Genomic DNA, 19,199 nt, shown 5'->3' on the forward strand with positions numbered 1-19,199 from the left:
GAAAGCAAACCACTGCTCTAGTGCTCAGGGGCAAATAGTTTGAACCATATTGATTGAAGTCTTTATTCTCAGTGATTAAAAAGCACCTTCAACTGCCAGTGAGGCAGTCCAGACTGTTCACAAGGAGTCTTTCAATTAAGATTTGGAATGGGATTCTCTTTGCATGGCAATGGGTCTGTCCAGGCCAGCAGAGAGAGATAGACTGAGTGCTGAGTGACCTGGGCACATCTGGGGTGGGCTCTGTGCAAGGACAGGCTGTGCTGGGTGACCTGGGCACATCTGGAACAGGCTCTGTGCAAGGACAGACTGTGCTGAGTGACCTGGGCACATCTGGAGTGGGCTCTGTGCAAGGACAGACTGTGCTGGGTGACCTGGGCACATCTGGGGTGGGTTCTGTGCAAGGACAGACTGTGCTGAGTGACCTGGGCACATCTGGGGTGGGCTCTGTGCAAGGACAGACTGTGCTGGGTGACCTGGGCACATCTGGGGTGGGTTCTGTGCAAGGACAGACTGTGCTGAGTGACCTGGGCACATCTGGGGTGGGCTCTGTGCAAGGACAGACTGTGCTGGGTGACCTGGGCACATCTGGAACAGGCTCTGTGCAAGGACAGACTGTGCTGGGTGACCTGGGCACATCTGGGGTGGGCTCTGTGCAAGGACAGGCTGTGCTGAGTGACCTGGGCACATCTGGGGTGGGCTCTGTGCAAGGACAGGCTGTGCTGGGTGACCTGGGCACATCTGGGGTGGGCTCTGTGCAAGGACAGACTGTGCTGGGTGACCTGGGAACATCTGGAGCGGGCTCTGTGCAAGGACAGGCTGTGCTGGGTGACCTGGGCACATCTGGGGTGGGCTCTGTGCAAGGAGGGGCATCCTCCCAAACCCACCAAAACAAAGCTGATCACACAGCAAGGTGAGATTTGTGGCATCTACAAACTGAAGCATTCAGCTTTAGTTCCAGATTCCATTTTCATTCTTCTTGTACATGCATTTTAATCGAATCCCAGCAGCTGGAAAAGCAGGAATGTGTCACTGGACTAAGAAAGAGAGGACTAAGAGAGGACTAAGTCATTGGACTAAGAGTGCAAGCTGCCTTCTCTGCAAATGATGGAGTGGGCCTGTGAATTCACAGCCTGTCTGTGATGCCAAGTCAAACCTTGTCATCCTGTGACGTTATTTAAGATTTGGAATCTCAACACTGAGTCTGAAAATCAATCTGGGCATCATTTTTCCATTTTAAATAAAGTTTCTTCTGATCAGAGTGTGCAACACAACATCTCTGTTTAAACTGACATTTTCAAATTATGCCTGCAGTTACCTTCTGCCCTTTTACTTCCTTTTGGTAATTTGAAACAGGCATAAATGAGACATTTGGTATATGTTTTAAAATGTCTGACTTAGAATGCAGTTTCTCCTTGAGGGATTTTTGTTGGCCTTTTTGGGGGGGAGATTTTCTGAGTTTTTTTTTGGGGGGCAAGGATTGGTTATTTTCACTTCTACTGTAGTAGAAGAACCATAGCAAACACTATAAATGCCAAGACAATTTTTAGCTAGAGATTAAATGGCAGCCTGAAATTTTTTAAGACAACATCACTGTATTTCACACAAGAGTTATTGAGGGCATTTTTCAGCTGTTAGGGTTGTCATAATTACTGCTGGTAAGAAGGAAGAAGGCTGGGACCTGGGTCAGTGTCTCCATGATGTCAATCTACAAGCTTGGCTGCTGGGAAGAATTACCTTTTTTACTTGTCAGCCAGGTGACTTTGATTTGGATGCAAGGAGAGGCAATAAAAAGGAATCCCACTGCGTCCTCTTCTGCTAAAGCAGTTTTAAGAAAGGATTTGTACCACAGGAATAGCAAAAATCTATGCCTTATTGGGGTGGCAAACAAAATTACACTTGATTTTTCTGTCTAGATAGAGGGATTTTTAAGATTAAACTTTGCAGACCGAATGCAGATTTGCTGCAGCTTTTCTGGAGTTGTCCATCAGAATAAAACATGACAGCAGTAGTTTAAAATGCTTGTCTGATGAAGAGAAGGAGAAAGACTGGTTGCATTCCTTAATGCACTGCCAGGAGATATTAATTAATATAATCCATAATTAAAATGATTCCAGAACAATAGTGCATGAAATGGTGAAAATGCTAGTACTTATCTGATGGTGCAGTCTTCTTGCCCCTAGCTTTTCTTTGTCTTTATGTTGTGATTCACATTTGATCTGGAAGATTCTCATTTGTCTTTGGCTCTTCTCATAATGCATTCTGTGTATCACATGTCTAAGGTTTCTGTCTTCAGTACTGGACAATCTAGTTAAATGTATTTCTATTACTTTTTTTCTAACTTGAAGAAAGTTTCTAGTCTATTTAAATCTAAGTTGAAGATATAACTTTATATTTTCTTTAACTGCCTGGCTTTGCACCTGCTTTCTTAAAGCATCAATATATTCTTAGCAAATTAAGTAAGTCCAGCTGTATCTGCTATTTTTTGATTGCTATAAAAACTGAATAAAAAAGTAACTCAACAGATGCATCACTCTGTATTGCTATGTGCTCAGCATCCCAGAGTATCTACATGCAATAATTATGACTATAATTCTCTTTTCTAAGAAGCACTACGAGATTTGTGTAGATTTTGAGATCAAATATGATCCCTTGCTATGGGTGGGTGTATTGATTGACTGTCTCTGATGCTGGAACAACCTTAGAATTCCTATTTTCCATCTTTACAGCCTCAGCAATCACAAAGGCAGTGCTGTCCATCTGTGACAAATATATGAGGCTGGCAGAGAGTGTGAGGAATTCTCCCCTGAGCACCTGCCCTTCCAGGTGTGAGCCAATGCTCATTTCCAGCTTTGATTTTCCTGGGCTTTACAACAGTTTGCAGCCTGGCTGTTGGGAGCAACTTTCACTGTGAAAACAGAGATCAGAGTTTTCCTCAAGAAGCTGTTTTGAAGCCAGGAGTGAGAGCAGGATCCTGTTTTATAAAGACACAGTGTGTGACCACAAAGGTTTGGTCAATCCTCTGTGGTGCTTGGCTTTCCTAAACCACTTTCACAGATCTGGGAAGCAGATGTGCTTAGTGGAAAGAGCCTTTCTTCTTCCAAAATTGGTATTTTACAGCACAGGCTTGCTTCATTTGGGAAAATGTGAGCTGAAGGACAAGCAAGAGTTAGGGAAGTGTATCAGCAAAATGTGGTGATTTTCCACATTTTGCAGTTTTGGAGATGGAGATATAAATTCATTACACTATTAAATGGATAATTCTCTAAATCTCACTGCAGATTGTGGAATGCTGGAGATGATCTTTCCTATTACTTTCTGTAGGTTTTGCATAAAAGTAATTACATAGGATGCAAATGCTTCCTCCAAAAAATAATGAAATGGCTGGACTTCCTCATCTTCACTGATATTTAATTCAGTAATAAGCTTATCATCTCCTCTAATAGAATCCACTTTCTCCAACCCTTTAAATCCAATTCTTTTATACAAGGGATTTTGGAAACATCATTAATTCAATCACTGTAAAGAAAGGGAAAAATATAATTGAACTGACAAACTGGACTCCAAAGTCTCCAAAGCAATCTCTGCTGAGCAAACAAAATCTTTGTTAACATCTCTGCAGTGCTGTGTATTAACTGAAGTTCAGACCTCATTTTCAGGTGAACCTTTCCAAGCTGTGCATTTTTTGGGATGATTTTAAGTCTGTACATGTAAAGGGTAACCAGTGCTCAATAGCAAGATATCCCAGAGTTATTAGGGAATTATGGAATGCATTAGACATGAAATCCAAATCCAATGGAACCAGGGATTTAAGAATAGCTTGCACCAGCAATTTGTTTCTGTTAGTACTTTGCAATCAGAGCAGTGATGGTAGGTGGATGGACAACGAAAAATGGTTTCAGCAAATATTAATGTGAAAGTTAATATCAATTTACTTTTGCTGTACTTTCATCACTCTCACTTTCTGTGATCCTGAAATTTACCTTTTGAATTATCTCTGTAAAGCAGGCACTGAAGTGACTGAAAAAAAATCAAACTCGACATTTTGAGAAGTTGTTTGTCATTTAGAGCTGTAGACCGATACATTTCAAAATATTTGCAAGGTGACTTTTGATTAATTCTGTCTGTGAAGCCACGTGTGTGTTGCACAGAGCAGTGTTTGTGTTCAGTGGTCAAACTCTTCAAGAGGCTCTGGCTCTGCTCCATTAAAACTTCTGCTGGACATTCAAGTCAAATCCTTGAAGTTAATGGACTAAACATGATTCAAACAGGCATTTTTTTAATTTTTTTTTTTCACTGAATCACCTTTAGCCCAGCTGTGACAGGCAAATTTCTGTCCAGTTTGTGGTGGGCATGCTCTTTCCTTCCATCTTAGTTGGTATTTAAACTAAATACTTAAAAGAATGAGTTTGTTGCTTCAAATCTACTTTGAAATTATCTATCATAATATTTAGTGTACATCTCCTGATCCCGTGCTTTCCAAGGAAATATTCCAAAAGGGATTTTGTTGCCTTCAAGGGGAGGAAAAAATTCCACTGCTCAGCATATTGTGATATATGCAGAGAGAAAGCAACAAGCTGCCATTGCATGTCAGATATGTGAAAATAAATGCTTGATGGAAGATTTTACTTTCATATTTCTCATAAATACTAGTGATAAAAGAAAAGAAATTATGAAAATGCAATTTTGCCATTTTCTATTGTTTGAGTAACATGATCATCCATGTCCTTATTTATTTTGATAAACTTTCTAATTCCAAAAAACAAAATTACACTACAAAGACTGCTAAAAATTATTTTTCAATGTCAACAACCAGACCACCTTTAAAGGAAATTGGAGTCATTTAAATTGCTTAAATGAAGTGTTCAGATTTCCAAGGATTCTCAGCAGCCAACCAAGATTTAGGCACAGGCAATGTGTGATCATGTTCTTGTCCTTTTTGTCAGAATCAGAGCCTGTGGATGGTTTTGGGGGTCTGCTTGACTTTCCTGTGTTTTAGAGCAGTGGGTCATGATCTCTGGAAAATGCTATATTGCCAGTCAGTGTTTTATGTCAGGATTTATTTCTTTATCTATTAACTCTTTTAACACTCAAAATCTTCCCAAACCAGCGATGTGTAGCAAAGCAAATTTTTTAATCTGCACCATCTTCAACACTGCTCCAACCATAAGCTGGGGAAGTCCCACCTGCTTCCAAAATGGGAGACTTTTTTCAAGGAATGCTTTGACACTCTTTATTGGGGGAAACAAATTACATCCAAGTGCTTAGGACAAACCTTTTTTCTGAAATGGAAATGTGGTTCACTGAGATGAGGTAGGAGAAGCACCTGGACAAGTAAGTATTCCTATATTGGGGCAGAAGGGGAGCAAGAAAATTGGCAATATTAGAGAAAGACTGAAAAGGTAAGGAGGGCTTAAGGGACCCTTGTGAGGATTGCACAGCTTTAATCCAACCCTGCTTGATTCCATTAGAGGTGATACTTTTAGGTACCTCATGTTAGTGGTAAGAACTTGTTGGAATGATGGTCTCAGGGAGAACTTAGCTTACACAGTGAATTTGCCAAATGCCTCAAGAAACTAATGAAATTTGTTAATAAAGGTTGAGCAGCTTTCGTATGGATTTTTGATAAGGAAACAGCTGCTCATTTTCTTGGGTAGCACTAGAGTCTGGAGGCCACAAGATCTGATAAAGGATAAGCAGATGGTTCAGAGTAAACAATTTGAAACAGCACTTGTAATTTCTTTAAGATCTTGGTATCTAACCTGACACTAAGAGGTTATACAAAGCTCATTGAGCTAATGGTAAGCAAGTATTTATTGCTGGAGGGCAGCTAGAGAGATGAAAAGGCAGCCAGATTTACTGAGAGATAAATAACACTGCTGTACATGCTCCAGAATGGGATTTGAGTGGTTACAAAGTGCCAGAAGAGCCTGAGTGAAATGCCATCTGCACAGAAGGATGAGCAGCACCTTCTGAACTGGGATGTGCTTGGTCAGAGTGGCTCAAAAGAGAATTGTCACAGCCAGCAAGGCCATGTTGCAGAGCAGAGTCTGTCCTGTGTGAAACCAGGACAATTCTCTGGTCACAGAGCAGCAGAATGGCTGAGATGGGGAAGAACCTGGTCCAAAGCCCTGCTGAGCCAAGCTCACCTAGACCCAGCTGCCCAGGACATGGCTAGCCAGCCTTAGGGTAAGTCCAAGAATGGAAGCTCCACAACCTCCCTGGGCAAACTGTGCCAGTGCTAGGTCACCCTCAGTGAAAAACTTTCCTGGTGATCAGAGGGAACCTCCTGTGTTCCAGTTTCTGCCCTGGTCCTGGGCATCACCAAAAAGAGCTTTTGCTCTTTGCATCCTCCCTTCAGGTATTAATAGACATTGCCCCTGAGCCTTCTCTTCTCCAGGCTGAGCAGCCCCAGCCCTGTCATCCTTTCTTCAAAAAAAAAAAAATTCCTCAGCTATTTTATCTCAGACAGACAAGAGGAGAGATAATACAGAGAGTAAACAAACCATCTCAAACAGAATATTTACTCCTTCCTCTTTAAACTAAATCCTGTCCACAGATACTGTGAATGGCCTCAAGTGACCCCAGTAAGTCTTATAGGTCTGTGTTAGGGGACAAGACTGGTTCCTGGAGTCAGAACACTATTTGGAAGCAGAAAAGGTAAAAATTTAGTTCTCTTGTATTTACCTTTAGTTGACTCTGGAGTTCACAGTGTCATAGAACAGAATTCACTAGTTCATTAATTCCTCTGCCATTGATAGTGGACTCTATGGGCCAGCAGTGAGTGCTCTGGATTATTTTGCCCCTTGCTGCTCAGACTGAAATGACATAATTTGACCTCCTTTCTAGTGAATTTATTTTTTATTATAAACAGATTAGAATTAAACAACATACTGTTATCTCAGAAGCTGACTTCCACTGATTTAGACACAGACTTAACAGTTTTTTAGTTTTCCTTAATAAAAGTCACTTTTGTTCCCAGAATGTGCTACTAACATGGATCAGATCACACTGATATTTGTTCATTTTTCATCATGGAAATATTGCTCAAGGTCCAAATGTTTCAGAATATGTCTCAATGATTATAAAAAAGTATATATAGAAATCAGTGTGGCTGGAAATGCTTACAGGCCATGTGTGACAGCACTAGAAGAGCTGCTCAGTGGTGATATATGATTTATATGAGGTTGGCTGCTCAATGACTAAGTTATCAATCAAAAATTCACATGCCAACTTTTTTCCAATCACAGGCCCCTACAAGGTTACTTATCTTTCCATGAACATCTTTATGTAAAACACTTCATGAGATAAGAGCAGAAATATTCTAAGCTACCTCTGAGTTATGGAAGTTATGCTTGGTATATTTATTAGGTTTAAAATTATGAAAATATTTCAAGGGCTAAAGAGGGGAGCATGGCATATGTCTTAATGATGTTAATAACCTAAATTTCACACTTCTGAGTAACCACACCTACTAGCAATTATCAAATTGACAGATATATGTGAAGTTGGCACTTTAGTGATTCACCCAGCAGAGCTAAAGAGTCTTTTAAAAGCCCAGAATTTAACTCTTACCAATATTCCCCTGACATTCATGCCACAGACCTGAGCACAGGACTAGAAATGTATCTGGCAACGATTCAAACTCATAATTAATTTGATGTCCATTATACAGCTTGCTGTAAGAATCCTCCACAGACCCAGATGTGTGTTTTTCCAGCTTGACTAAAATTGCTACAAAGGACATTCTTCAGGCACTGAACAGTGTCACAACCCATTCAGATAGGTCAAAATATGGCAAAATAAGTGCCCCTCTGAAGAGCCAGCTTATTTTCCCTAGTTTACAAAGCAGTAAATGATAGCATGGCTCCACAAATAATGAAAGGTATCCAAATAGTCATTGGGAAAATGTACACAAAACCAACACATGAATTCATGCTTTTATAGTGGTGTCTGTGATGGTCCAAGGAGAAATATTGTAAGTTCTGATGCCCTCCTGCCAAAAGTGAGAATGGGGATGGGAAAAGGCCTCAGATCTTCTCAGATAAAAAACAACATCAGGTTAAAAGTTGCAACAAATGAAATTTTAGCTGATACAAGTTTCGTGAAATTATCAGTTCTCTTGAACTGAAGAATCAGTCTTTAACAATAAAAGAAGAAATATAAAAAATAATGTATATAAAGTATTGTTTATTCACTTTTTTATTCCTCTTCTACTGATATTCTACTCTTCCCTTGACCACTGTATGGTCTTCCTTCTTTTCTCTTTTACTGATTTGTTCTTTTTCTCCAACACAACTCATTAGAACCTGTGATTTTTTTTTTTTTCTGATTTTCCTTATCTCCCTCAATTCTGGTTTTTTTTTTCAGTAATTTTTCCCAGGTCTGCTGAGCTCTCCTTCTCCCATGGTGTGACTAGACAGGAGTTCCTGACAGCACTGAACAGTTTGAGTTGTGACAACAGCTGACCAGAATCTGGTTTTACCTATATTTCCCATTCTCTGTGGAACAGGAAGCTCTGATGACCACGACATGTGAAATAATATATGAAACATGCATTAAGGAAAAACATGGATGGGGCCAGCTGAAACCCAAACCATCCTGTGAGACACAGCCAAAGAAGAATACCCATTTAAAAAAAAAAAACTCACCAGATTCTTCAAATTCAGTGTTGTATGCATTCCAAGTCTCACTTATGCGGAGCAGGCTCTCTTCCATGGCCTGGATGTCCATGTAGGGACAGTTGCACTCGGGGAATTTGGGGCCACACTGACACCAGCAGTCATTGTCCTTGCAGATGAACTCCCCCTCTGAATTGCAGGCAATGTAGCTCAGAGCTGCCTGCACAAAATGCTCTTGCAGGTACTCAGGAAGGATGACCTGAAGACCTGAAGGACATGGAGGGAATATTGTGGTATTAAACACAAAGGAGCTGAGCAGCTTCCCCAGCTTACATAGCAAAAAACCAAACAATTCTGAAAAACAAAATTATATGGAGTTTTTTGGACAAGTTGCACATCTGACCAGCATTTGTACTGTGTTGTGTATTTCCTTTCTTAATAATTATTTTCAGACATATTCCTCACATTTCCCTCTCAGCATGGAACATCCATCCACGAATGAGTAACCTGTGTTCCTCAGACTTTTATAATCTTTCTAGGGGGACTGGGTACCATCATCTTCTCCTTGAGAAGAGCTGCTGAGTGAACAGCTGCCAGCAGGAACTCACACAGCTGAATTATAATCCTGGTGCCAGCAATAATGCAGATTCTGAAAGTGCTGCTGAAGAGAAAGCAGCCCCGAGAGACAGAGTAACACAACCAGGAAAAGAGGTGTAAGCATTTCCATCTGAAATTTGGCTTCTTTTCCATATTTCCTGTGGCACAAGATGTAGCTTGTCTACATAACTCATTATCTCTTGTGATTCTGTAGGGGCAAACTAAGAAGGAAGGTGGAAAACGAGTTGGAAGAAATCTTTGAAAAATAAAATCTGCCTGATTGTTTATTTTTCTAGCATTGGTGGCAAATTGCTCTGGGACACATAATTAGATGTGAAGGGTTGGGCTACATAAGCTTGAGAAAAACCTAATTCTTAAATCTACTAAAGTTTAGTGTGGAAAGGGTTCAAAGTCCAGCTCCTGTGGGGCTTCAAAAGCTCCTGCTACATGTCTTCCAAGTAATTTATCAAGGAATTCCAAGTAATTGGTGATATAAATTTCTTCTCCATAGGTACTTGGATGATTTCACCTTATTTTTAGGTAAAACAAAAACTATAGCTGAAACAGTAGTTTCAGAACCCTTCCAAGTCAAAATTCAGATCACAATTGCTGAAATCTGGTCTGACTGTCTCGTGTCAAAATTTGTAAAAATCTGCTGCTCCCTGAGTAAATATTGTAATGTGGTTGTGAAAAACCCATGAGTCTGTGAAAGGAAAAAAAAGCCCAGTTTGATTCTCCCATTAAAGAGCTTACACAGTTCTGATATTACATTTCTCCACATGACAGCACACAACAGGCTGAGATGCAAAGATTATTTTCCAAGTTTTAACTGACAAACCTCATGAATATGCTGGAAACCATCAAAAATTATATTTTCTGGAAACATTCGTGGCATCTCAGTGGAAACAACAAGTTTTTGTAAAAAAAAAAATTATCTCTGGAAAATAATTTTATGTTTTTATGGATTTAATCGATTCTGGGAATAAAAAAAAGCAAGAAAACACACATGGATATTTTAAGGAAGAGTCATAAAATCATGGACTATCCTGGGACTGAATGAGCTGTTCTTAATATCAACAACCATCTCACACTGTTTTTCTGAGTAGATAGAAAATTTTAAATATAGAAAATTTTAAATCTTGGAAATAATTGTATATCTACCTTCAACTGAAAATTAAGAATTGTATTGTTCTCTCATGGCATAGAGTCAGAGGTATACACAAATACACACATTATAGAGAATTTAGTGGGTTTTTTTCATAGTCATAATTTGTTCATGCTTTATTTTTTGTGACTGAAAACGAAAATTATTAAATGCCTAATACCACAAAGGGGAATTTTTTCAAAAATTTTTGTCCTAACATGCAGGTTGAGAAAATGCTTCTGCTGGAATTCTGAAAAAAAAAAAAAATTGTTTAGAAATGATGACTCTCTTCTTCCTTTTGCTTCCTCTTTCTGCTTCTTTCTATTTTTCATTTTTTTTTATACACAGCTACTACTATTTTCCTAATGAGTGAGATTTTAACCTTCTAAGTATTTTTTTTTAATTCCTAAGAGGAGAAAGCCCTTTGAATCCTCCTGATTTATAGTATTTGAAAATGTATATCCTGCTCCTCTGGTGACTGCATAAATTGTGGTGCAGCAAGTGCATGGGGTGTAAGTTACTGCTCAGGATGTGCAAAGCAGGCTGAGCACATTAAATATTGCTCCCAGCTTGGTGGGATCTCTGGGAATTCAGGCTAAATAGGGATGCAAAATGCTAACAGAGCTATTCAAATTATTTTCTGATGGGTGCAGAAATTGTTTCTGTTTGAAAGGCAACACGAGGCACTGACATTTCCTTCACTTTGGCTGGAATGAACTTATTGCACACACACAAAAAAATTAGGAAAATCACTTTTTACGAGGTGGAAGAAAGAAAAAAAAAAAAAAAAATCAAATAGCATGACAAATGTCACCCCATTCCAAAACAAATTAATGAAATTGCACCTACGTACCTTGCAACTGAATCTTGTTTTCAGGACTCTGAACCAGAACAGAGCTGACAGAATCTAGGTTGTCATAGTTACTGCAGCCAAGAGGACCCGTCCGTGTCTCTGTCACCTGAGGGAAGGGAAGGAAGAAACACTTACTGCACTATCCACGGCAGACTGGGCAGTTCAGAAGATTATTTCTTAAAGTTTCCCTCTATTTCAGCCAGAAAAAAAGCATTAATTATGGTGAAATATCAATTTAATTGCCAACAGGATGAGTGCAAATGTTTCAGCAGCAGAAAGTGCTATTTCTATCACTGAGCATCCTTATAAACACTACATCATTAAAATACTTCACAAATACTACAGTAATATAACACTAGAATGGTGTAAAGACAATTTATTTTTCATAGCTGTGGGAATTACAATGAGCTTGCTAAATACAGTTTATAAAAATGAGGACTGTGATTTTCTCTCTTGAAGTTGTGCACGTGACAAATCCTGCTTGAAGTGATGGAAAATAAAGTTGACTTTTCCAGTGAAGATCAGGATTTGAAATTAAAAACCCTTTATGAGCAGTATTTGTAATGGTGGGATGATTTTTCATAAGGGAAGTGTCTAAGATAAATTTAGGCACAAAATTCTGGATATTCTGCTTGTTGTAATCACCAAATCCACAGCCACAGAACCAAAATACAGAAACATTTATCAACATAACCTCCACAAGCAGAGTTCTGGCTTAATAGTGAAGGTTTGTATTTGGGAGAGGGCAATTATTTATATCATAGAATTATTAAGTTTGGAAAAACCCTTTCAGATCTCCATGTCCAAACATTAACCCAGCACTGCCAGATATTCCACTAACCCTTTTCCTAAGCACCACATCCTGGGTTTTGAACATTTCCAGGAAAAATGCTTCCACCACTGTCCTGGGCAACCTGTATGAGTGACTGGCCATCCTGTCAGTGAATAAATTTTTCCTTATATCCAATCTAAATGTCTAGCCCTGGTGCAACTTGGTGAGTGAACACATTTAAATTAAAAAAAAAAAAAAAATGAAAAAGAAAAAAATAAAAAAATAAAAAAAAGAAAGAGAAGAAGTTAGTAATTTATATGCTTTCTGGAATATTATATATATTTCTTAAGTGTCAACAAAGTAATTAAAAAGGCCAATTTCTTCTTAAAATGAGTAATATAACCAAAATCTCTGTCATGGACCTCTCAAACAGTTTTCAGCCACTCTGCTGGAACTTCTCTTCTTTGACTGTTTCAGAAACTGCGGCCAGATTTACCCTTACTTGGAATCTAACTCCATTTTGAATGCAACCAGTTCTATTTTCTATTACTTCATCTCCTATTGATATTCAGCTCTGGATCTCCTGGAGAATAAGCCTGAATTAGAGGGTCAGGGAGCAGATTTCCAAAATTCAGACATGCACTAAGAGACAGCCATGCAAGCAGACAAGCAGTGTGAAATGTAAAGAACAGAGGGGCTGTTTGAACAGTCTGATTTGATGGGACTATGAAGGTTTGCTGATATAAACCCTGATTTTTCATGTTGCTGAGGGTTGCCTGGCTCACCCACAGCCTGTGGGTGGCTGCAGCTGAGTCATGATGCTCTTGAAACTAAGATTTCACTTTCTTCTTGCCCTCTTGCAAAGAATATTTGAGATTTCCTGTCCTTACAAGCTCCTGGCACCTTTCCATTCCTGGAGAGGACACAGAACTGACCTCCACCAAAGCTGAGAGTGGAGCTCAAGGTGCACAAGGAAATGGGACCAAGCCAGGTTGTGTCCTCTCTGCACATACTTGGCAATCTTTAATATTTTTTTGCTTAATCATCCTGAATCAGCACAAGGACTCTTGCACAGGGATGAGATTTGGATTGGACACAGCTGGAATGACAGTTGTGATTTGCCTGTGATCCTTCAGTCCTCTGCCAGCAAGTCTAAAATTCCATTCTAAAATATGAGTTTTTGTAAGTACCCCCAGAATCCTAAATCTCTTTGTACAATAACAAAGAGTGTTACCTAGATTAAATAAGAGAAACAGCCAGAAGACAAAAAAAAAAAAGGTAAATATTGTGGTGAATTTTATCCTTACTCTGACACATGACACTCAGCATTCATCTATGCAATTCTTCATTTAAAGATCCATTTATTTTAGTGTTGTTTTTGTTTGCATATTATTATTTTGGTTTTCAAGCATTTCAAGGCAATGCAGCTTCATAAAGTTATATGGAATGTATAAACTATGAAGCAAATATTACCATTCCTATCCATTCCTATTACTCTTTTATGCCCCCTGAAATCACAAAATAATAAAGGGTGGTAAATAGCTTTATAGTTATTGTGCCCCTTTTTGTGCATATTTCTTTACTCTTATCTGAGTTATGCCAGACATATGTAGAGACTACAACTGTTTAGAGTGATAGCATTTATAAATACATTGATTCAGAAGAAAATTACATAGGACAGTTTTGATATAACTTACAGACAATTATTGCAGTGAAGTGATTAAAAATTGTTATGATAATTATTATTATTATTAATAGTAATAGACAATTCTGTATAAATACATCAATAAATAAGGACCTTTTCTAAATGTTAATTTTTCATTCCAATCTATATATATATTGTTCATTCTTTTACTTCTCCAGGTACCTTCACACTCTCTGTCAGCTACCTTGCCCTGGTACTCTTATCTTCAGCATAGAAAATACATTGCAAGAAGAAATTCGAAATGAATAGTCTCAGTATGTAAAAAAGAAATGCTAAAGAATATAAAAATCATCCAACCTTCAATTTTTGATGGATGACAACTCTAGTCAGAGGTCAAAGCTATGCAGTTTCATGTGCTTTTGTATACTCTACACAAATCCTACTCCACAAAGATTGTAAATCAGAAAAAATTGTGAGTGATTAATAAATGAAAGCCACAAATTTCTATCAAATTTTCAGATCAGATGAAAGGATTTGATTTTCCTAAATTATGCAGTTACATACTGGTTTGGGTTGGAAGGGACTTTAAAGAATATCTAGTTCCAACCCCACAGGGTCAGTTCCACTAAACCAAGTTGATCCAAACTCCATCCAATCTGGTCTTGAACATTTTGGGGAAAAATTTGATCATAAAACAGTAGACTGGAGAAGAAGAAAAAAATATACTAATTCTGGCTTGAGCCAAGTGTTACTGATGATTGTATAATTTTTGTTTCAACAACAATAGGAATGAAATTGGAAAGGCAGGGGCACGTCTTCAATTATCTTCCAAGCAGAGAAGTGTGACTGTGTTCAGTCCTAAGATCACAGCTGAAAACTGGTTTTTTTTTTCAGAATGTGTATGAAAAAAAGATGAACCAAAAAGAGGAGAGAGATAAGCAATAAAACAGAAATGCAGATTATGCTTAGATGTAGCATGGTGCAGAAGTGACTGACATAGTGCAAAGAGCACCAGAACCACGTTTGTATTGACCTGTAGTCCACAAAGAGCATTAACTCACAAAGCAAAGCACCATAGAACAAGGTTATTAGATAACTAAAACCCCCTAAGAACCAGTAGAAAACACCTGTGGAATCATCTGACAGGGTGTTGTCCTGTGCCTTCCTGTCAGGGATCATCACAGAGCAGGTGTCCCTGGGCAACAGCTTTCAGTTCCCAGAAATAAACTCCAACATTTGGCATTAATGAGACAAATGCCTACAGTTTTCAGTCAGTTAAATCTCATAACCATGGTGATAATAACCCGATTACAAGTGCACTGAGAACATACCTCCCAGCACTTAAGCAGGGCTGAATTCTTGTGATATCAGTGGGTAGCATTTCCCTGGGAAACAGCCTGCTTTTTTTTTTTTTTTGTCCATGATAATTAAGCCTATAGAAGACTTTCCTAATGAAAGGGAAATACATTTCTGCAGAGATTTTGCTCCTGGTGCATCCTTTTAAGCTAATATTGCTAACGAAGTGCCCATGCAGAGGTGGTGTGTGCCTTGCATAAAGGACTGTCCTCTGCAGCAGGACTCTTTAAAAATGGATTTGGCTTCTAAGGATAAGAACTGAGCCAGCACAAAGGAGGATGAGGCAATGCTGGTCGCTGCAGAATAGGCAGCTGAGCTCACATAAGGCTCTTTAATACTTTCAACATTCAAATAAGGATTTAAAACAAACTCCTCATACCTGCATGAGGGAGCAAGGTCTGTTCTGAGCAGCTGTGCTGACAGAAGATGGGGCAAAAGTGTGGAACAGGGAAAAACCTGCAGGCTTTAGGATTCTCCTGAATAGCACAATGGTGCTGCTGGGCTGGTGGCTGTATCTGGTGATATTCAAGGTCTTTTCCAACTTTTTGGTGGTTCTGATTCCAGCCCCACCTTCAAGCCTTGTCCTGCAGCCCGTGCTCCCACCCCCTGTATTCCCTACCCATTCTGCAGCTCATTTCACCTTAAAAAAGAGTTGATCAAATAAATAGGCACTAAATGTACTTTCTATTTAGATGTGGATCTCCTGCCAACTCTCTTCTTTTTTTTTCCCCCAGGCTTGACAGTTTTTCACAAAAGCACCTTTATTCCAGCACTTCCCTTTGCCACACAATAGTTGCTGCTCCCCTGCCCTATTTTTGTCATTGAACATACTAAAAAAACAACTCCTGCTAATGAGTGTGTAATTAAACTAAATCAAATTTTCTGAGTGTTCCAAGCACTGATACTTCTCATGCTACAGGCTACATGAACATTTCTGAAGGAGGTACAGACAAACCAGAAGCATTCACAATGCCAGTGGTTGGATTCATGTTTTTAATATGATTTTTTTAATTGCCAGGAATCTAAAACAATACCTCAAAGGCATGACATATCTCCAATAGATTTTCTAGCAGCATAGGGCTGACATTTTAATATGAAGAGCCCCCTAACTCAGAAGACCTGGAAACACTCCCATCATATTTTTCTGTCATCTGCAAAATGGAAGAGGAACAGTAAACTTGATCTTTCTGCAAAGGAGATAATTGCAATATTTCCATTACTTCATTAGAAGGGAAATAGGGACTTCTTTCAATTTTCTGGGCAACTTTGAATTTTACTGAATGCAGCACTAAAGCTTCCCAAGAGACCAGTCTAATCCTTCAATTCACACTTCTTTGTTTCTACACTCCCAGGAATTTACTGTGAACCAGATTGTTACCTTAAAATAAGAAGGAAATTAAAATGTATTCTCCTTACATAAAGCATTAAATAGCTCAGAAACCAGAACATTTCAGAAACTGGAAGTGAACTCACACTATTTGAATTCTTCTCTGTTACATCTGTTGAAAATGTTATGATTTTTTAAGGCTGATAGAGAACAATCCTCTCTCTACTCAAGGCTATTCCCCACTATCTCAGGGAGCAATATATTGTCTGTGAGTTCCAGGAGAATCCACAAGAATATTGGAGCAAGTCTGGCAGCTCTGCCAGCTCTGGCATGACAATTTTCCCTTTTCAAGGACATTTTAAATCCTCTGCCTGTCAGATGCCACATTCCCATGCAGCCTCCTGGATTGCAAGAGGGAAGTTTGCAGGAAATGAGGCTGCTGGAAAACCAGTCAGGGCAGCCATGCCAGAGCCTTTATTTCCTGCACTCTCAGAAATCAAAGGTGCATCAGCCTCACACAGAGAATAAGGACAGGTATTATCTCCAAAAGAACAGTTATCTCTTTTAATTAATCTTGAAGAAGAGGTGACAGTGAAGTTCTCTCACAGAGAAATAACAGAGTTAGCAAAAAATGTAATAAAAATGGAGGGTTTTGTTTCAGTCTCCATTTTGCTACTTCTGTTTGCCCATATCTTACTTAAATTAACACTAATATTTTTTTTTCTCGGCTTTTATTGCCTAAAGAGGCAGCTGAGCAACAAACAGTAAATGAAATCTATATATTTGGCTTAAAAGATAAAATTAGAAACAGAGAGAACAGCGCAGATACAAATTAAAATAATATTTCATGTTCATAAAAATCTCAAGGTATCTGCAGAAAGCAACAGCAAAGATGCCTACTTAACAAAAACCCAATTTCCAACTTTTTCTCCTTTCCCAAACATAATTCCATTACTTTATAAAGGACAAAAGGCTCCAAAGAAATCTGGGGGCTCATACTGAACAGGTTAAATGTCTTCTTACATTTATCCCAAATGTAAAATCCCATGCCAGGACTTCCCTAGAGCATTGGGTGCAGGATTTGTATCTCCAGGGACCAGTTCCAACAGGCAGTGCTGAGGCCACTGGGATTTTTCACTGTGTCCACATTAGTTTCAAGAAGACAGAATAATTTGCCTATTTATAAGACTCACAGACATTATTAGTCATAATAATACTGCAGTTGAATGGATTTTTTTTTTTTTAAGTTGGAAAGTATGAATAAAAAATATAGTCTTTGCTAAATCAGGATGAAAAGTTAAAATGTTCCTTTTCTTTTTGAGGTGTTGGGAAAAAGATCCTCTTGATAAATATAAAAATTATCTTTGGATCATTTGGTAACATTAGACCCTCATTGCAGTTAGTTTTTAAAATCATGTATATACTATTTTTAAGAGAAACAAATTTAGAAAAACCCAAACTTGTGCCAAAGAAAAAGTGTGACAGGTTAACATCAGGTCCTAAAAGAACATTTAAAGTCTTGAAATTTAAAAGTGAAAATTATAAGGGCAGGTTAATTAATAACAATTTTCATAGAGATTTTACCTTTATGCATTTCTGTGCAATTCTAAAACTTAGTTGCAATATTCCTTTCAGCAACTTCTCTAACAACTCAATAACTTAAGCTGTTTCCAGGTTTTATATTTCCTGCCCAGAAACCCCTGAGTTATTTGTGCTGTCTGTGGCACTCCAGCTCAGAGCACCCAGCACCTCACAGGACATTTTTCATGTCCATTTTATTTTGCCATCAAACTCCCCCTCCTGGGGTTGTCATCCCAAGCTCTCACAAGGAATCACATTACTGTCCATAACGTGGGTGTCTGCCTGGCTCACAGGGATTTATTTTTAGGCTATATCCTCATTACTTCCCACCCATTTATTCCATCTGGTAAATGATTGTAACACATTTGCCCTTTCTGTCTCATTGGTGAGACCAACTCTCAATTTACAGTTTTGCTAAACTCTTGTGTTAGTGTGTTTTCCTTACAGACCAGGCAGCTGTAACTGACCTATAATTTTATCATTAAATCCCTATCAGTTGTTCAAGCTAAAGGAAATTTAGCCTTGCTAAATTTGTGTTAGAGAAGAAAACCAGCTTAATACTGAAGCTTTAAACTTCATTTCATCTGGCTGCTCCATTCGTATGGAAAGTTGTCTCTGAGAACCTGGTGAGTCTCAATATTGTTATTTCATTACCTAAAAGAGAAGAAATATTTTAATAAGACTCTTAGAATTAGGCTCTGAGGGCAGCATTACCCAGACTCACTGCTGAGCCCAGCTGGAAAATCCTTCACATCATCCTGATTCATGGGAATAGAAAGTCCTATCAAATACCAAGACCTGTTCATTAAAACATACATGAATGTGTCCTACTATTGGCAGGAAAAAATATTTAGAATATAGGATCTTGTCCAAGGGTTTATATTCATTCCTTTGTGGTCCTCACATAGATGAGCCAATGGCAAGGGCAAAGAATGATGTATCACAAGGGCATCATTTCTTCCATCAAAAAATAGAAAAAGAAAGAGCCACAGTTCCTAGGCTAGAATCTAGGGAAGGAGAGAAGTTCATACAGAAAAAGAGGAAATCTATGAAAAGAAAGCAACACTTATTATCAGGACTGTGGAGCCCTGTGGAAGTGAAAGGAATTGAAAAAATCTCATGTTTTTCTTTGTTTCTATACAGGTTTGAAGAGGACCATTAAAATATTTTTCCTGTCATGGTTTGTTTTTTTTTTTTTATGTCATGCATAAAGAAAATATGCAGTGGCATATATGAATTTAATCCAGATATTTACATGTGTAAGACCTTTAATTGAGAAAACAACTCTTGTCAAAAGGTTTTTCAC

At 38.5% G+C, this 19,199-nt stretch overlaps 1 protein-coding gene across 2 annotated transcripts in view; it reads right to left on the reverse strand.

Annotated features, from left to right (window-relative positions):
- The window catches only part of BRINP3 (BMP/retinoic acid inducible neural specific 3), a 184,062-nt gene that overhangs the window by 48,180 nt on the left and 116,683 nt on the right, over nt 1–19,199 (reverse strand). For both annotated transcript variants that reach the window (XM_056497476.1, XM_056497477.1), the window contains exons 5-6: nt 11,213–11,318; nt 8,649–8,885 (exon numbers count right to left, since the gene is read on the reverse strand). In XM_056497476.1, the coding sequence (XP_056353451.1) occupies nt 8,649–8,885; nt 11,213–11,318 (343 nt within the window). The remainder of the gene's footprint in view (nt 1–8,648; nt 8,886–11,212; nt 11,319–19,199) is intronic.

Source organism: Oenanthe melanoleuca, chromosome 8, assembly GCF_029582105.1.
Source record: "Oenanthe melanoleuca isolate GR-GAL-2019-014 chromosome 8, OMel1.0, whole genome shotgun sequence".
NCBI classification, from domain to species: domain Eukaryota; kingdom Metazoa; phylum Chordata; class Aves; order Passeriformes; family Muscicapidae; genus Oenanthe; species Oenanthe melanoleuca.